Raw genomic sequence first — 19873 nt, 5'->3', positions numbered from 1 at the left:
ATGAAACCTCATCCCGCCCATGGATGAGGTTCCATGAAAAATACGAAGGCCGCCTGGGCCCTTCACCTGCCCACAACCTTAAAGCTGAACGAGCAGCTCAGTTGATTGAATTAATTACTATTTAAATGGCCGTAACAGGCCTTTGACAGTTTGGTGGGCGCGTAGCTGACTCAGCTGCATGCCCGCTGAACTGAAAATCTAAATGACACGCAGTGATGTTGGGAAGCCCACCCGACATCGCCGTGTGTCATTTTATGTGTCGGTGAGCGGATAATTCTGCCCCTGGTGTCCAACAGGCTCAATCTCACAATTTGCGCTGCTCTTCCTCCACTGTAACGGTTTGTGAGATCCACACAACAATCAGACGGTGAAATAAAAACACAAAAACACTGCAAATATTCAGCAAGTCTGGCACCGTGGCCACAATTTTACATCCCAAGTGCCCGACGCGAACGGACATGAAATAGCGCGAGATGGCATTGAGCGAGTGTCCTGGCATCATCACGTACTCGTGTGATACTTTGTTCAGAGGGCATGTGCGGCAGTTGGAAGTGCACCCGCTGACAATTAAGCCCATTAACGACACAATTAACAGTGATTTTACATGGCCCGTCCACACTTACGGTTGGCGGACAGGCCATTCTCCCAGGCAGCACTCACATTGTTGCTCAAACCTCGATCCAGGGTGGGCTGTGCTGCATGGACATTTTTTGCAGCATTTTTGTTGTTTCCTTTAGTGTGTGGGGGGTCTGCAGCTCCCTGGGGCAGCCAGGGGCCCGCGATCGGGTCCGTGCCGCCATTTTACGCGTCCAGCGTGAAACGCTGCTCCCGAGGACAGCAGGAGTGGGCAGGCGGCAGCGGGACTGCCATGACCACCGGGTCCAATGGTGACCCGGCGGCCTGTTTAAAAGTACTTCTGCAGCCTTGCAAAGGCTGTCAAACATGGTCAGCGGAAGGAATCCCCAGAGCGCTGCTGGTGAGCAAGCCAGGCAGGAGGGTAGGGCAGGGGGGCACTGTGCCCCTCGTTTCTCAGACGATTGCCTTGCTGCCCTCCTCGAGGAGGTGGCAGCACGGTGAGAGGTCCTCGTTACCAGGGACAGGAGAAGGAGGCCCCCCCCACATGACTGAATGTGCCTGGGAGGAGGTGGCGGAGGTGGTGAACTCCCACGATGTGGTGCGGTGCACCTGGGTCCAGTGCCGCAAGCGTTACAACGGCCTTTTGCACTCTGGAACGGTGAGTACCATGTTGGCATTGGTCACTTAACCCAGCAGGTAGGCTTTCCCCCCTGGCCACTTCCCCCACCTCCCCAAATTCTGAGAGCAGCTCCTGCATTGAATTATTGACGGCGTGTGTCCTTCGCTGGGTGGGCCAGCAGATATTGTCCATGCCGAGGTCACCCTGAGAGGGTGGTGATGAGATGGGTTCTGCACCCGCAGCATGTGGTACATTGAGACCCACATGACTGTTTTGGGGGCAGCCTGGAGGAGCTGCACCTGGGCACAGTGCTGGAACTCCAGGACAGGTCAAAGCCAGGGTGCTGACATGCTGGGAGAGGAGTTTCCAGATGGCGAGGCACCGATTGATCTGCTGCCCTCTGCACTCCACGTGCTTGTGCCTCCTTGCTATGGAAGGTTACACCGTGTGGTGCCAAATGTGATGGAGGCAGCATTTGGCCAAGGGAGTGGGTTGGGGGGGAAAGGCCTGGTATCTTTGTGTGAGTGTTCAGCAGCAGCGGGGTGAGGAGGCACTGGAGCCCTGCAATGTCCCACTCTGGTGGGGTGAGACGGCAGTGAAGAGAATCCAGGTACAAGTTGCACCAATCAATGCTCTTCTCTCCTTTCCAGGAGAAGAATGCACATACTGCCGCTGAGCGGGTGAGGACTGGCGGAGGACTGGGCCAGTTGGCCATCATTACCAGGTTCTGGTAGGAGGCCCTCTATCTGGAGGGGGGCCATGTGCCCAGGTCCACCGATGTTGGTGAGGCTGGGATGCCACGGGCAGGTATGTTTACCCAGCACTGAGGTCACCATTAGTGGCCCAGCAGCCATGGCAGTGCTGAATGTTCAGTGATTGAAGTTTGCAACATGGCTTGACCATTGCTTATGGAAGGATGAGCGCATAATGATCCTGGGGACAGGGATGCACATTGACATTGTCTCCATGTTAACCAACCAATGTCCTTGTTCTTCCTTTCAGCATCAGTGGAGCAGGGCCAGGAGGAGGAGGCACAGGGGCCTCATCTCACACCTGAAGGTCCTGAAGTCTCTGACCCACCAGCGTCACACCATCTCTGCCAGGCAGGTACCAGGGCAGATACTAGCACCTCGGTGGGAATTAGGTCATCGGCTAACATCCCGGGGAACAGCGTTGAGGGCACTTCACAGTCACTGGTGGAAACAGAGAGTGCCCATGGCACAAGCAGTCAGAGGACTGCAGGGTACCAGGTACATACTCAGTCGGTGGCTGATGATGTATCTCTGGAGTCGTCCCTGACGCAGCAAATGCAGAAAATGTGGCTGGGTGTGCGGGAGCATCTGGTGGAGATACATGAAGCTATGCTTGGCTTGGTGTCCGTGGTGGAGGAGTTTAGGCAGACCATTGCCGATACAATGAGCCTCATGGCCGAGTGCCGAGCGTCCTCAATGGAGAGGGTGGTGATTCTCGTGGAAAGGCTCCTCCAGGAGACCAGTCAGGGCCTCCTGGGGTTGCGCTCGGACCAGCAAACACTCACAGCAGCATTGACCTCAGCTGGTCAGTACCAGTATGGGAGATGGTCTGGGCACCAAGTTTCCCAGCTCGGTGCCCATCTAGCCACGGTGAGCAGGGAGGTCCAAAGCAACCTCACGTCGGTGCAGCAGCTGCCTGTTGTGTCTACGGGCTCCTCTCAGGGAGCTCCGGATGAGGATGTCAGCTCCTCCGCCTCTCTGCCAGTGATCGTGGCATCCGATGAGGCTGCAACGACTGGGGAGATGCCAACTATGGAACTGGCCGCTCCCTCCCAGGCAGTGTCAGCAGAGGCTCCATGGGCCAGAGGACGACCACCAAGGTCATCGAGGCCAATAGGACAGCAGAGTGAGCAGGCAGTCTCAGATGCCAGTGCCAGCGAGGGGGCTGCACCAAGACGTAAATTTAAGGCACCTTAGGCACACGGTGCTTTTGTGTTGCTGCATAATGAGGTCATGATTAGTTGGTGTGCTATTTAACACCTTCTCATTTTGTTTCCTTAAGTTCATTTTGTTATATCATTACATTTAGACATGTGACCATGGCTGAGGGTGCCTCTTTTCCTCTGCAGGTGGATGGTTACCCATGATATTATGAGTGAGTTGTGTCACATTGAGCTTTATTGACAAGGACCTTAGTTAATGTTCCTATCCAGGCAGATTTTGCACACAGGTATCAGGGCCTGCAGCCCTGGCGTGTGTTGAAGTTCCATCTGTGGTGTTCTAGCTGAAGGTTCGTTGGATTAAAGCCTCCCAGGTGTCCCTGCCTCCCTGGAGTATGCCCGGGTCAGCATCAACCTCCTCAGCGTTTCCCTGCGCCTGCTCATCCTTGGACTCACTGCTGACTCATCGTGTGCAGCCGCAAACACTGCGTCAATATCTTCGTTGTCCACTGCGTCCCCCCTTTCCAGCGCAAGATTGTGGAGAGTGCAGCATGCAACCACTATCACCGAGACACAATCTGGGGGTTACTGGAGTGCGCCCCCTGAACGATCCAAGCATCGGAAGTGCATCTTGAGAAGACCAATGGCTCTCTCCACCACAGCCCTTGTGGAGCCGTGGCACCTATAGTATCGCTGCTCAGCTTCTGCTCTTGGATGGTGGAGAGGCGTCATGAGCCACCTTCTGAGGGGATAGCTCTTGTCACCCAGCAGCCAACCATCCAGCCAAACTGGAGCAATGAAGAGCCCTGGCACCTGGGAGTGTCTGAGGATGTAGGCGTCATGGGAGCTGCCTGGGTACCTTGCACAGACTTGTAGAATCAGCATCTTGTGATCACACACTATCTGCACGTTCATGAATTGGAAGCCCTTCCTATTGACAAAGGCACCGGGCTCACCTGCTGGTGCCTTGATGGCCACATGTGTACAGTCTATTACGCCCTGGACACGGGGGAAGCCAGCAATGGCTGTGAAGCCTCTGGCTTGCTGTGTCTGGCTTGCCTGACCCCAACGATAGTGGATGAGAGCACAACTCCCATTTCCAGGCTAATGAAACCTGCAGGCCCCAAAAAGGATCTTCACTGTAGACTGCTGACCTGAAGACTGAGTCCTGTCCAAGCAGCTGGAATGAGTTTTGAAGTACTTCTGCTCACACAAGCAAGTATCAGTAACTTCCCATATTAAATGTCTGACCAGGGACCTTCACAACCCCACTGACCCCTCTTATCCCACCCGTGAGTGAGGTTATATAAATGTGTCCTACCCGCCGGCCTGTTGCGCCCATGCGATGACCTGAAGGTCGCACGGGCCCCAAAAAATCAACGTCAATTGGTGCCTCAGGGGCCTTAGTGGCCCATTAATTAATGGCGGGCACGCATCAGAGATCATCGCGTGCCCACCCACCAAAATATCGCGAAGGTGAGAACGTCGAGATGCTCGCCCGATGTCACCGCGCATCATCTTACCTGTTGGCATGTGGAACCCACCCCTGCACGCCAACAGGAAAATTCTGCCCCCAGAGTATTTTACTCGCAAGTAAAAGCGTTTGCCATATTTGGAGCCAGCTCTCCCCTACATTACTGAGAACCCAAATGCCAACATCTTAAAAACCAACAACAGTCAGAACACGCAGCAGCGACTATGGCAAAGCAAACTCTTTGATATCGTCACTTTTGAATGTTTCACTTCCGAGTGCAGCAGATGATGCAATCGGTTGTTTCGAGTTCTACTCCAAAGATTAGGTTGCATGAACGTGCTGTTCTCTACCATGCTTTAAAATAAAATTATCTCAATCTTAAGATGTGCAAATATGAAGAGGAGCAGACCTTGTTTCACAGGGGCTGCGGTTTGAAGCTCCTTTTCCCCATTCGTGTTGGGCTCAATTTCTGCTTTGGTTTCTTCTTTCTGGACAATGGACAGAAAATGGAATGATCAGGACTTGAAAAAAAACTTACATTTCTGTAACGCCTTCCACGACCTCAGGAAGTCCCAAAGTGCTTTCCAGCTAATGATGTAGCTTCGAAGCGTCGTCACTGTTGTAATGTAGGAATCTGTGTATAGCAAGCTCCCAAAAACAGCAATGAGATAACAACCAGACACACTGTTTTAGGCATTGTTTTGAGGCTAAATGAGAACGCTCCTGTTTTTCATAGCAAAGTGCCAAAGGATATTTTACCCCCACCCAAAGGGTCAGACAGGGGTTTTAGTTTAATATTTCATCAAAAGATGGCACACAAACTATTGAAATGGGCAGGCCAAGTTGAGAAGGCTGTTTAAAGAGCAAACGGGATCCTTGGCTTTATTAAAAGAGCAGAATAGAAAGAAAGCTGTGCTAAACCTTCGTAACATACTGGTTAAATCTCAGCTGGAGTAATGTAGTCAATTATCAAAAAAAACCAGAAAAGAGTTAACAAAGTGAACATGGTCCTACAGAAAGTGGGTCTGGGGACTTAATAATAGAAAATAAGGAGATGGCAGATGACTTGAACAGGTATTCACTACAGAGGATACAAGTGACATCCCAGAAATAGCTGTAAATTAGGAAGTGGAAAGGAGGGAGGAACTCAAGAAAATGACAATCACCAGGTAAGTGGTACTGAGCAAATTGTTGGAGCTGCGGGCTGACAAATTCCTGGGTTCTGATGGGCTTCATCCTAGCGTCTTAAAATAAGTAGCTAGTGAGATAGTTGATACGTTGGTTTTAATTTTCCATAATTCACTAGATTTGGGGAAGGTTCCATTAGACTGGAAAATATCAAATGTAACCTGCGGCCATTTGCAGCCTCTAGATCACTAGTCTAGTGACATTATGACTACACCACTGTCTCCCTGAACTGAAAATTAATGGCTAGAGAGCAAGCTCACCATACAATTAAGGACAGTGGGCAGGCTCTCGAAGCTGGGGGGCTCATAGGAGGCCCTCCACCAATGAAGAGGCAGCAAGATACCTTTTCAGATAAGAGAGAGAGCCTCAAGATGGAGGTGTCCTCTCTCCAACTTCTTAAAATTTAAAATAAAAATGCCCTTAGTAGCTGACTTCCATTTGGAGGGAGTAGCTTAACCACAGGGTGGCCTGTGGCTGCAGCTGTGGACAGGCAGGCAGGAAGGGCGTCAAAGCCTGCTTGGAGCACTAGTTCCTAGTCTGTTGCCAGGATACCACCTCCAGGCAGCAGGCCTAGTCCCAGCTAGGAGGAAAGTGGGGGTAATGGGGATAACCCTTTCAAAGAGTTGGCACAGGCACGATGGGCCGAATGGCTTCTTAGGCTTACCAATATATACTCACCTCATGGTGAGTTCAGAAACTTATTAACTAACAGCTGAGACCATGTTGTGCACTTGACTTCTGAATCAGGAGCGGTATGTGTCATAAAGAGAAACAAAAAAAGGCTCAATTCCAAAGAAAATACATTACCGAAAGAAACAGAAAATAGAAGCAGGAGTAGGTCATTCTGCCCTTCAAACTTGCTTCACCATTCAACATGATCATGACTGATCATCTATCTCAATGCCATACTCCCACTCACTCCCCATACCCCTTGGCGCTTTTAGAGTTTAGAAGTCTATTTCCTTCTTAAATATATTCAGTGACTTGGCCTCCACAGCCTCCTGTGGTAGAGAATTCCACAGGCTCACCACCCTCTGAGTGAAGAAGTTTCTCCTCATCTCGGTCCTAAATGGTCTACCCCATATCCTGAGACTGTGACCCCTTGTTCCAGACTCCCCCAGCCAAAGGAAACATCATCATTGCATCCAGTCTGTCCAACCCTGTCAGAATTTTATATGTTTCAATGAGATCTCCTCTCATTCTTCTAAACTCCAGTGAATACAGGCCCAATCTCCCCTCATATAACAATCCTGCCATCCCAGGAATCAGTCTGGTGAACATTCACTGCACTCCCTCTATGGCAAGTATATCCTTTCTTGGGTAAGGAGACAAAAAACTGCACATAATACTCCAGATGTGGTCTTACTAAGACCCTTTACAGCTGCAGAAAGACTTCCTTGCTCCTGTACTCAAAAGAGAGCCGCATTCTCTCGTTTTTGGTTTACAGTTGGCCATTGCTTTTTTCAATCAAAATCCGGGGAACACATATGGTGAATTGTGATACTGACGTACAGACACTGTGCGGGTCAAGTCAAGCTCCTTTGCTTGCTACCTTAATGAAGGCATTAACCATTGTAAAATTAATTGGCATTAATATATTTTTTGTACAATGATATTTCCTGGTATAATTTCCTGACTGGGGTCAAATGGTTGACTCGAGATCAAAATGTTAGGAAGGATTGGGATGATGATTAGAGCCGAGATGCTTTTCATCCACAAAAAGTCCCATATGGTCAGAGTGTCAAATGGTCTCTCCTAATCAAACTCCTACTGCCCGGCTTCATGCTCTGATTCCTGTTTATAATTGTGGGCAGGTGGGTGTTTGCACGTCTAAGCCAGACAGCTCCAGGTTGGTAGGGTTCATCAGCCTTAATTAACAGTCTGCCTAGGAGAAGGTAACTCTGATTTCCAAGCCCCAAGCTATGGGTTAACTAGTGAGGTACACGTCAGCTGACAGTGCGGAAGGTCACAAATACTGCCAATGGACAGGGCAGCAATGTCAAGGGTAGATGAGGCTCTTCAGCCTCTCAGCTGCTCATCTAGGATAATGACAACTCCAAAATCAAACCTGCATCCTTTCAGCTGCTATGCTTGTGGCGTACATTGTATCAGTGTAGTATCAGCTGCCTCGGACGAGGGAGTGGGAGAGGCTCTGACAAACCCCACGCGCTTCAATATACTCAACGTACAGGTTGTTCAGCGAGTTCTCAACCAAAACATTAGACACACCAAGCCCTGTGACAATGGGGATAGGTACAGGATGCTGCTGGTGGTTTTCAGTCATAATCCTGCACACAGGTAGTTTCAGGGTAATGGTCTCTCTCCACAGATCGGGCAGATGTGGAGCTCGTATCCTCCTGAGGTGACAGAGCAGATCTTTTCAGGTACAGTGATGCTGTCCCCAATCCAGGGAAGGGGAAGAGAAGGAACCCTAAACACAGCCTGTTCTCCCTGCACCTAACAGGTTACCGCTCCTGGCTGGTCATCCATTCACCGCGATTGAAATATAAAAAACAAGTCATCATATGAAGCTCAGTCCATGGAACGTCAGAACACTTCTAGCCAACATTATGAGATCAGAGTACAGGATGTCCCTCATAGCCAGAATGCTGGGCAAGTACAACATCCTCGCTGCCCTGAGTGAAACAAGGCTCACTGAGGAGTCTCAACTTGAGGAGGTTGGTGCAGGCTACACATTCTACTGGACTGGCCAGTCCAAGGACCAGCGTCAACACTCAGATGTGGGCTTTTCCATTTGACCTAAACTGGCAAACAAGATCGACTCACCTCCTGTGGGGATCAGTGGTCAACTCATGGTTCTTTGTTTAAATCTTGCCAATAATCAACATGTAACACTCCTTCGTGCCAATGCTCCAACAAAGATACATACAGACGAAGTCAAATGAGCATTCTATAATGACCTCAGCAAGATAATTAGGAGGGTACCCACCAAGACAAACTCATTACCCTTGGTGATTTCAGTGCCTGTGTGGGTACAGACTGTAATACAGGGTGAGGAGTACTCGGACAACACCGTACTGGCAGAGCCAACTCCAATGGCCAGCTCCTTCTCTCTGAGCGCAGTGAGTTTGCCCTAACCCTTGCAAACACAGTCTTCCAGTAAGCAGGCAAACTGCAGATCCAAAAGCAGATCCAAACACTGATACATGTTGGACCACATTATGGAACAACAGAGAGATCGTAAGGATGTTCACTCTACCCGCTCCCTAAGAGGAGCAGAATGCTGGTCTGAGTATTGTCAGGTGTATTGTGTCTTTGAAGATAAAATCTAAGACGCTTTGGCACAGAGTCAAGCCACAAAGGAAGCTTGATGTAACTGTTCTTAAAGACACAGCCAAGAAATAAGAACTGGAACACACACTAGCCACAGGAGTAGCTGATGTCCCCGAGGACAATATTGTCATTGAAGATTCTTGGAAAAAGTTAAAGGATGTTACTTACAGCGCAGCATCTGAGGTGCTAGAATTCATTAAATAGAAGCACCAAGGCTGTTCCTCAGCATCGACCAAGACTTGCAGACAAAGTGGACGACATTCACAGATCTTCCATCCCTGACAAGAAATCAGCAGCAAGAAACCCAGATACCATCGTGCTAAACACATGCTGCAGCCAAACTGAGAGAGATGAAGAACCGATGATGGGAAAACAAGGCTGATGAGCTTTGAGCAGCTGCTGATAAAAATGACCTGGAGGCTCTACATGAAAGTCTGCGATCAGTCTATGACCCCAAAACCAACGAATGCCCATCCCCTCAGCAGATGGCAATCGGCTCCTAATAAATAGGCACGAGATTCTCTCTCATTGGGCAGAGCACTTCAGCAACCTCATAAATCAACAATCCACAGTGTACAATGGTACCACTGAGTCACTTCCACAGCACCACACTCTGGAAAAGCTTGCTCTCCACCTTTCTTAAGCAGAAGTCACAAAGGTCATAAAGCAGCTTTCTATGGGCAAGTCACAGGAGCTGATGACACTTCACCTGAAGTATCCAAGTACGGAGGGACTCAGATGGTTAGGGAACTCACTGGTCTCTTCTGCCCCATCTGGAAGCAGGGCACTGAGCCCTAAGACTACAAGGATGCCTCCATAACTCTTCTCTACAAACAGAAAGGGAGCAAGTCCATCCTTGACAATCACCGTGGAATGTCACTTCAGTCAAGAGCAGGAAAAATTCTTGCAAGGGTTATTCCTAATAGGATCGTCACTCACCTCAATGACTCGGTGTACCCAGAATTACAGAGCAGCTTCTGTGCAGGATGGGGAACAGTGGACATGATCTTTGCAGCACGTGAACAGAATAAGGACCTCTATATGGTGTTCTTTGGCCTGACAAAGGCTTTTGACAGTAAACTGGGAAGACCTGTGGAAGGTTCTGCACAAATTTAGCTGCCCTGAAAAGATGATCATTGTCATTTGCCCATTTCACGATAGTACGATGACCAGTGTGATATAAATGGTACATCATCAGATGCCTTTCCTGTCACCAACAGCACCATCAAGGCTGTATATTGGCTCCAGCTCTGTTTACCATATACTTCTCGCCCATCTCTGGTACACACTCAAAAATCTTGACACACGAGTACACATTCAATACAGGACAGACGGCAACCTCTTCAACTTACAAAGGCTTAAGTTTGCACAAAGGTTACTGAACAACTACTGAGTGAACTCTTGTTCGCAGACGACTGTGTGCTCATAGCATGTACTCGAGGGCATTCAACTCCTGTTGATCATTTTGCCCTAGCCTCAGAACACTTTGGCTGACAATACATCTGAAGAAAACAGAGATCTTGTATCAACCCACCTCTGGTCACGTACTCCAAGATCCCACAGTCACTATTAACACACCCTTCTGTTCAGTACAGTTTTACTATCTTGGGAGTATCCTCCCTAATAACACTACGGCGGATGACAAAATCAATCACTGCCTGACAAAAGCAAGCTCAGCGTTTGGCAGGTTCACTCAGAGACTTTGGAAGGAGTTTGTCTCTGAACAAAGATCAAAGTCTACCAGGCTGTGGCTCTTACATCACTTCTTTTTGGGTGTGAGACTTGGACAACCTACCAGCATCACACAAAACAACTAGAAGCATTCCGTCTGCACTGTCTGAGATCTATTTGTGACATCAGGACAAAATCCCCAACACTGAGGCTCATTCAAAGTGCTGCATTCTTGGCATTGGGAGCATGCTCATCAGAGCTCAGCTTCTCTGGGCCAGTCATGTGCTTTCAATGAAGGATTCCCACGTACTAAAGTTAATACTCTACCGCCATTCGGGCATGGGAACCAGCACCATAGGATGTCCCAATTTCAGATATAAAGACAATCTGAAAGCCAAGCTCAGAGCTTGCAAACTAGATCCCAATACACAGGAAAAACAACCTTGGACAGACCCAAATGGAGAAGTCTCTGTCATCAAGTGATTTTGACATTTGAGGAGAACAGAGTCAAGTGCCTTCAGGACAAGGGAGCACAGTGCAAAGCCAATACCTCCATCCATCCCTCCAACATTGACTTCATGTGTAGTATTTGCAGAGAGTTCTTCAAATCGAGACTTGGTCTAACGAGACGACATCAAGCTAGACTGTATACTTCTTTTTTTGCTGAAGGCTCATCTGTCAAAGTGAGGGGAGAATCTAACAATTCCCTGACTTGTGCTATTTGAAATCACAGAATGGCCCTGTGGGTGGATAGTGACAGTACCGATACGTGCCTCCTGACCTCCCTCCTCTCGACTAACACCAGGGGATCAGTCTACTTGTTCAGATCATAAAGGTGGTAGAATATTACAACATGTCAAAACATTCAGCAAGGAGGGAAATGTTACTGAACATAAGGGTGAGTATTAGATTGCTATGGTTACCTTGATTTCTCCAGCATCACTTCGTCTGGTTCTTTTCATGATCTCTTCTATTCTCTACAACAAAGAATTGGCAATAAAAAAAACTGGTCATATATTCCTTTGAACTAAACACTGCCTCCCTTATGTTCATCTACTGTCTGTCCTAACCTTCTTTCTCTCCATCCGCTCCTGTTCGATCTGCTGAATGATCTGCTCCCGTTCCAGTCGCTGGCGTTCAGCTGCCTCACGAGCCCTGGTCTCAGCTTCTTCACGCTGAACAGAAAGAAATACAGGACACAGCCATAAAAAAACAATCCTAAAGGAAAGTCCGATTAACTTTGGCCTAAATAAAGATCCAATCAAGCAAATTTCAGAAAGAAAATATATATTTTTTAAAGGCTCTAGTCCAACGCTGGTGTGTTTTGTGGTGCAGTGGGTAGTGTACCTAACTCTGAGCTAGAAGCTCTGGGTTCAAGTCCCACTCCAGGACTTGATGGCCAAGGAAGATGTTCATAACATGGCCAAACAGGTTGAGTATCCACTTGCAAATCCTTCCAATATGCTTGATGGCAGGCAGTAAGAACAGGAGAGTTTCCTGGTCAGCCGTACTGCAGAAGGCAACAGCAAACCACTGCAGTACTTTACCAAGCGTAACCATGGACCAACCCATGGAAGTCCATGGCCGCCAATGCTCTGTTAGGGCATGGTACCCGAAGAGAGAGAGAGAGTTCATCTCTAAGCATGACTACATATCAATCCAATTACCTTCAACATATAGAAAGATGCTATTCCACTCTCATAATACTGCCAACTTTTAGTAACTATGAAAATATGATTCTGCAATTAATAAGATTTATTTACATGATGCAGACCCAGGTTAGAATCTCATTCTCTTGAAATGATACTGTAAACTTAGCTATCGTCAACAAGCAAGTTTCACCAGATCTGAAATGTGTCAATCTGTTGACTGGGTTGATGGGGAATTAAAACACGGCGGGTGGGGGTGGGGCGGGTGGGTAGGAGGGCGACAGAACCAGGATAAGGGGCTGATCACTTCACACTGAAATGAGGAGAAATTTCTTCACTCAAAGGGTTGTGAACCTTTGGAATTCTCTACCCCTGAGGGCTGTGGATGCTCAGTTGTTGAGTATATTCAAGGCTGAGATCAATAGATCTTTGGGTACGAAGGAAATGAAGGAATATGTGGATAGCATGGGAAGATGGAGTTGAGATAGAAGATCAGCCATGATTGTATTAAATGTCAGAACAGGCTCGAAGGGCCAAGTGGCCTACTCTTCCTCTTGTTTTTTATGCTCTTATGTATGAATTTTTTTTTTACAGGAAGGAGACCGGCTGAAGCAGCAAGTTAGAATTATGTGTTGGTTGAATGGATTAAATTATGAGGACAGGTTGTCTGAACTTGGTTTATATTCTATTGAATTTAGAAGATTAAGGGGTGATTTAATTGAGATGTTTAAAAATTCTAATAGGGGTTTGATCAGGTAGATGGAGATAAATGGCAGAGAAGGGGATTCCAGAAGAAGAGGGCATCATTTTATAAGTACAGCCAGGCCATTTAGGAAGAATATTTAATAATAAGATGGAATGTAATAAAGTCTAAATTATGATTACTGTGCATGTATGTGAAATAAGGCTGTTGAGCTGCAATGCAGATAGGCATATGGAAATATGTTATGGCTAAGGGCAGGACTGGGTATTAAATTTTCCTGGATATAAAAGATGTTCAGATAAGATAGAGAAGGAAAGATAAAGGAGGATGGGTTGGAGTTAAAGGGTTAAATAGAATATTACAGTGCTGGAGAGAGAGGGTGTCCAGAGGGTCGAGGGCAGAATCTATTTGGTTAGAGCTAAGAAACAATAGCAATACTGTTACATTGCTCGGTGTAGTCAATAGGCCACTAACTAGTGGGAAAGATGTTGAGGAACAAATTTGCAAGGAAATTACAGTGCAGCGCAAGAATGACAGAATTATAATGTGGGGGTTTAATTATCTGAATATAGACTGAGACAGTAATAATGTTAAGGGCAGAGAGGCACAGGAGTTTCTAGAATGTGTTCAGGAAAATTTTCTACAACAACATGTTTCCAGTCCAATGAGAAAAGAGGCACTGCTAGACCTGGTTCCTGGGAATATGGTGGGCCAAGTGAATCAAGTGTCAGTAGGAGAACATTTAGGGAACAGTGATCATTGTATCATAAGGTTTAAGCTGACTAAAAACCCTAGAAAGGACTGCTTCACTGGTGACCTTGTCTTTCCACATGATGCTGAGGATGTTTCATAGACACCAGAGATAGAAGCTATTGAGTCTTTGTTCTTGGCAGGTATAAGTTGTCCAGGCTTTGCTGTGATATACAGTAATGTGCTGAGGGTATATGCCTTATAGATTAAGCATCATGGTCCTGTGGGTCAGTTTGGTGTTTTTCTCACGTTCATTTTGTTAGTGGGTCATCTGTCCCTGTAGATCCAAGGTAGCAGAATTTCCTGACTGCTTCCAGTGGTGTGTAACTAGCCCCAAAGGCTCATGGGTCATATGTCCTATGCCTGTATCATATTCCCCATCATCAGTGTCGAGAAAACTATAGTTATGGGACAGGATGTTTGTTGTGTTTCCAGCTGTGAGGGGGGAAAGGTAGGCAAACAAATCCAAAGCTCCCTAGATAATGAAAGGGATACAGAGAAAGATGAAGCAGAAAAAACCATGCATGTGACATTTGACCCAGCTGAATATAGAAAGTTCACAGGGGAAGTGAAATAAGAGAGTCAAAGAGAGAGTATGTGAAGAAACTGGCAGCTAAAACAGAAGTGAATCCAAAAGTCTTCTACAGGCGTAAAAGGTTAAAAGACTGGTAAAAGGGGGAGAGGGGCCAATTAGGGACCTAAAGGGGATTTATGCATGGAGGCAGGGGACATCGCTGAGGTACTAACTGAATACTTTGCATCTGTCTTTACCTAGGAAGATGCTGTCCAGGTCATTGTGAAAGAGGAGCTAGTTGAGATACTTGGTGGGTTAAAAATTGACAAAGAGTTGGTATTAGATAGGCTGGTTGTACTTATGTTGATAAGTCACCAGGACCAGCGAGATGTATCCAAGGATACGGAGAGAAGTGAGAATGGAATTTGCGGAGACACTGGCCATAGTTTTCCAATGCCTTCAAACATTCCACCCTTGTTCAAAAAAGATATAAAGATAAACCCAGCAATTACAGGCCAATCAGTTTAACCCCAGAGATGGGAAGCTTTTAGAAATAATTATTTTGGACAAAATTAACAGTCACTTGGGCAAATGTGAGCTAATTAAAGAAAGCCAACATGGATTTTTAAAGGACGAATTGTGTTTAACTAACTTGCTGGATTTGATGAGGTAACAGCATGGATTGATGAAAGTAATGCGGTTGGTGTAGATTTATAAAAGACATTTGTGAGCAAAGTTAGAACTCATGGAATAAAAGGGACAATAGCAACATGGTATGAAATTGAATGAGTGGCAGGAAACAGAGAGTAGTGGCGAATGATGAACTGGAGGAAGGTTTATTGTGGGGTTCCCTAGGGGTTGGTGTTAGAACCCTTGCTCTTCCTGATATACACTAATGATCCAGACCTTGGTGCACAGAGCATAAGTCCAAAATTTGTGGATGATACGAAACTTGGAAGTGTTGTGAACTGCGAGGAGGATAGCGATAGGCTTCAAGAGGATATAGACAGACTGGTGGAATGGCCAGACACGGGGCAAATGAAATTTAATGTAGAGAAATGTGAAGTGGTTCATTTTAGTAGGAAGAACATGGAGAAACAATATAAATTAAAGGGTACAATTCTAAAGATGCATAGGAGCAGAGGGACCTGGATGTATATGTACATAAATCACTGAAGGTGATAGAACAGGTTAAGAGACCGGTTAATAAAGCATACAGTATCCTTGGCTTTATTAATAGAAGCATGGAGTACAAGGGCAAGGAGGTTATTCTGAATTTATAGAAAAATCTGGTCTGGCCTCAAGGAGCACTGGGTCCAGTTCTGGACTGCACACTTTAGGATGGATGTGAAAATATTCGAGAGAGTGCAGAAAAGATTCACGAGAGTGGTTCCAGAGATGAGAATGCAGATAGATGGGAGAAGTTGGGACTGTTTTCCTTGAAGAGAAGGTTGAGACGGTATTTGATAAACGTGTTCAAAATCATGAGAGATCTGAACAGAGTAGACAGAGAGAAACTGTTCCCATTGGTGGAAGGATCAAGAATCAGAGGGCTCAGATTTAAAATAATTGACAAAAGCAACAATGGTGACATCAGGAAAAGCTTTTTTTACACAGTGAGTGGTTAGGATCTGTAATGCGCTGCCTGAGAGTGTGGTGGAGACAGGTTCAATTGAGTGGTTAGGATCTGGAATGCACTGCCTAAGAATGTGGTGGAGACAGGTTCAATCGAGTGATTAGGATCTGGAATGCACTGCCTAAGAGTGTGGTGGAGGCAGGTTCAATCGTGGCTTTCAAAAAATAATTGAGTCATTATAAGAAGAGGAAGAATCTGCAGGCTTAGGGAAAAGGTGAGGGCAGTGGGACTAGGTGAGATACTCTTGTAGAGTGCTGGCACATATATGACAGGCTGAATGGCCTTCCACGCTGCAACCAATCTATGATACTATTTACATACAAAGGGTAGTGTAAATCTGGAGTTCTGGGAATGCTGAAGGTCAACTGGAGCTTTCAAGACTGGGATCAATAGATTTCTGTTGGGAGAGAGTATGAATGGATACAGAGGAAAGATGACCACAAGGAGATGAAATACTGACTTGCCATACTCTGTCAACAGGCTTAAGAATTTGAATGGGCTATTCTTATTTCCTTTGGAGATTATTTTTTATTCTTTCTTGGGATGTGAGCAAGCACCCCCAAACCAACTGCTAGGGAACCCCATTATAAACCTTCCTCCAGTTCACCACTCACCACTACTGTTTCCTGTCACTCAGCCAATTTCATATCGGTGTTGCTACTGTCCATGGGCTCTAACTTTGCTCACAAGTCTGTTGTGGTGTGGGCATTGTTGGCCAGGCCAACATTTATTGCCCATCCCTAATTGCCCTTGAGAACGTAGTGGTGAGCTGCCTTCTTGAATCGCTGCAGTCGCTATGGTGTAGGTACACCCACAGTGCTGTTAGGGAGGGAGTTCCAAGATTTTGACCCAGCGACAGTGAAGGAACAGCGATATGTTTCCAAGTGAGGATGGTGAGAGACTTGGAGGCGAACTTGCAGGCAGTGGTGTTCCCATGTGTCTGCTGCCCTTGTCCTTCTAGATGGTAGCGGTTGTGGGTTTGGAAAGTGCTGCCTAAGGAGCCTTGGTGAATTTCTGCAGTGCATCTTGTAGATGGTACACACTGCTGCTACTGTGCTTCAGTTTGTGGAAGGGATGCCAATCAAGTGGACTGGATGATGTCAAGCTTCTTGAGTGTTGTTGGAGCTGCACTCATCCAGGGGAGTATTCCATCAAACTCCTGACTTGTGCCTTGTAGATGGTGGACAGGCTTTGTTACCAAGCTACTCTGAGAAGATGGAGGTGGTGAGCGTCTCCTTTTTTGACCAACTGAGTGACATCCTAGGCCAAGTCAGAGGGTCGGGTCCAGGATGTACAGGCTAGACTAGGTACGAGAGGCTGGTATCCTTCCTGAAAGGACACTCAGGAACAAGTTAGGATTTTACGACAATGTAACAGCTTCCTGGTCATTTTACTGATACTGAACTCTTAAATCACTGTGATAGAATTCCAGATTGAACCCCCTGGATTATTATTCCACTATATTACATATTTCAAACCTCTCTCCTCACAGGTTGTGTTTCACTGCTTATTACAATAGTGGGGTGGTTGTTGTATTACAGTGTGAATCTGTTTATTTAACCCTTACCAGGATTAATGCAGTTTTGACACCATTTTTTAATTGGGCTGAAGAGCAAGGGTAACAGAACCGAGGAAGGTTTAAACATGTTCAACTTCACAAAACATCACTTCACCACGAACCTGCTGTTCAAGTCTGGCCTGCAGTTCTTTCTCTTGCTGTTCTCTGAAGATCCTTTCCTCTTCTGCCTTCCTCTGGCGTTCCAGCTCCTGCTGTCTTTGCTCCTCTTCAAGCTTGCGAGCCTCTTCTTCACGACGAGCTTTCTCTTCAGCTTCCTTTCTTTGCAACTCTTCCCTCAGTTTCCTTTAACAGGCAACCAGATATGCTCAGAGTCATCATTAGCCTCTTCCTAAAACATTGAGGTCAAGGTACAAACATTTGCATAAAATGTCTTCCTGCATGGACAGCCTTGTGATGAATGTGTGACCAGAATGATAATAGGTGGTGCTACCTGCAATTGTTCAGCACTGGGTGTCGGTTACTTAGCCAGCACCTCCAAAAAGAGTCAACGTCCTTGTTCGGACAAGCCACTGGAGGGGTGGGGGTCGGGGGAAGGGAAGTGGAATCCTCATTGGAGGAAACACAATCAAGAAGCAGACACATTAACCCTTGAGTTAGCCAATGATATCCACAACCTGCCTCATCTGCAGTACAGGTCAATGTGAGAATGAGTGTGGACAGTCCCAAACAATGCCAGAGTTCAAATCCCTGCCTGAGGTGTGGAGTCACAATCACAGGAACTCCAATACTGGGGTGAAAATTCAACCACTTAGCTTATTTACCAATTATTGAATTTCCTCTTGCAGTGCTCCCAATTTTAAGAGGCAAAATATAAATGAAAGTTGCTGTTATAAATAGACAGCAAAGAAACAGATACAGCAGATAAATATAGCACCTTCATTGGCTGATGCCTAGTTATCTGAGTTTCTAAATCTAGCACATTACCTTTCGGCTTCCTCCTGCTCTAGCCTCTCCTTCTCCTCAATCTCCTTCTGCAGCCGTGCATGTCTTCGTCTTTCTGCTAGAAGTTTAGCTGCTTCTTCTGGGTTAGTTGTTCCTGCCATGGTTTTAGTAGCAGAGGTGTCTGAATGAGAAATGTGGAGAGGTGTGTCAGTCAGAGGGGCACTGCTATTCAGCTGAGCAGCAAACACATAGACAAGAAAAGGTATCAACTTTAACATCTCAACTGGTTTAAAAACACAAAAAAGGAACATATTGTCTACCTGTGTTCCAACACAAAGCCTCCTGAAATACCACAATGGATTTCCTCCAAGTGGATTCATTGCCCAGTATGTTACCAAGAGGCAAAGAGTCAAAAATTCTGTAGATGCTGGAAATCTGAGACTGAAACAGAAAACACTGGAGCCACTCGTTGGAACAGGCAGCATCAGCTGAGGCAGGAGGGTAGGGTTAATGCATCAGCTTCAGGGCCCCTCGCAAGCTGATAAGAAACAAAGCCAGGGAAAAGCAGGCAGAGGAAGCAAAAAGGAGAGTAAGAAAAGGGAGAAACAGATAAAATGACACTTCTCTCCCTTTCTCCTCTTCCTGCTGCCTTTTCCCACCAGTACTCAGCTCTAGTTGCTGAGTTTGATACCACTGAATGGCCTGCAAGGACATTTCAGAAGGCAGTTAAGAGTCAACCCCATTGCTGCGGGTGTGGAGTCACATGTAGGCCAGACCGGGTAAGGACGGCAGATTTCCTTCCCTAATGGACATTATTGAACCAGATGGGTTGTTACGACCATTCAACAGCCTTACGTGTATTTTTACTGATACCAAATTTTGTTTAGAGTTTTAACAAAGTTCACATTCACAAATTACTTGTGGGACTGGCACTCACACATATATGCTGTTATGAAGCTATTAATGTATATAATATTTTGGAAAATATTTTTCTTTTAAAATAGAGGGTTAGCCTGTGCGTATGTCTTAACTGGATTAAAGCCAGCTAGTCTGGGTGCTTTAGGTACTAGTTTTGATATGTAAGAGAGATAGCATGCATTTGTGTTTTTTGAATAGAGCATTCAAGAATTGGGGTGAAAACTGATGCTTTTCTAGCAGCCACCAAGCAATATGTTTATATTACTAATAAAAATGGTACAATGAAAGGGGTTTCATTGTTAAAAGGTGAAGTTCAAAGAGGTTGTTGATACAATGAGAATTAACATTCAATAGTGCTGGTAGGTAAAACTTCGGCAGTTTTTGGGTGTGCAGGGCAGAGGCAACGTAAGATCAAAAGGCAGCTGTAAGCCTCCAACTGGCTCCACATTGAAAAGAATCTCATTTTGAATTCGTAAGGTGAAAATGCTTTGCCTGGTGTTTGGTTAAG

The 19873-nt window shown here is 46.3% G+C and overlaps 1 protein-coding gene across 1 annotated transcript in view; it reads right to left on the bottom strand.

The window, feature by feature from the left end:
* Positions 1 to 19873, bottom strand: part of LOC121290470 (MAP7 domain-containing protein 2-like) — a 103662-nt gene that overhangs the window by 24278 nt on the left and 59511 nt on the right. The window contains exons 5-9 of the mRNA XM_041210909.1: positions 18490 to 18628; positions 17667 to 17847; positions 11805 to 11909; positions 11658 to 11711; positions 4991 to 5069 (exon numbers count right to left, since the gene is read on the bottom strand). Of these exons, the coding sequence (XP_041066843.1) occupies positions 4991 to 5069; positions 11658 to 11711; positions 11805 to 11909; positions 17667 to 17847; positions 18490 to 18628 (558 nt within the window). The remainder of the gene's footprint in view (positions 1 to 4990; positions 5070 to 11657; positions 11712 to 11804; positions 11910 to 17666; positions 17848 to 18489; positions 18629 to 19873) is intronic.

The sequence above is a fragment of the Carcharodon carcharias genome, chromosome 18 (assembly GCF_017639515.1).
Source record: "Carcharodon carcharias isolate sCarCar2 chromosome 18, sCarCar2.pri, whole genome shotgun sequence".
Classification (NCBI taxonomy): domain Eukaryota; kingdom Metazoa; phylum Chordata; class Chondrichthyes; order Lamniformes; family Lamnidae; genus Carcharodon; species Carcharodon carcharias.
The sequence above is the reverse complement of the archived record's forward strand: the minus strand, read 5'-3'. Positions and strand labels throughout refer to the sequence as shown.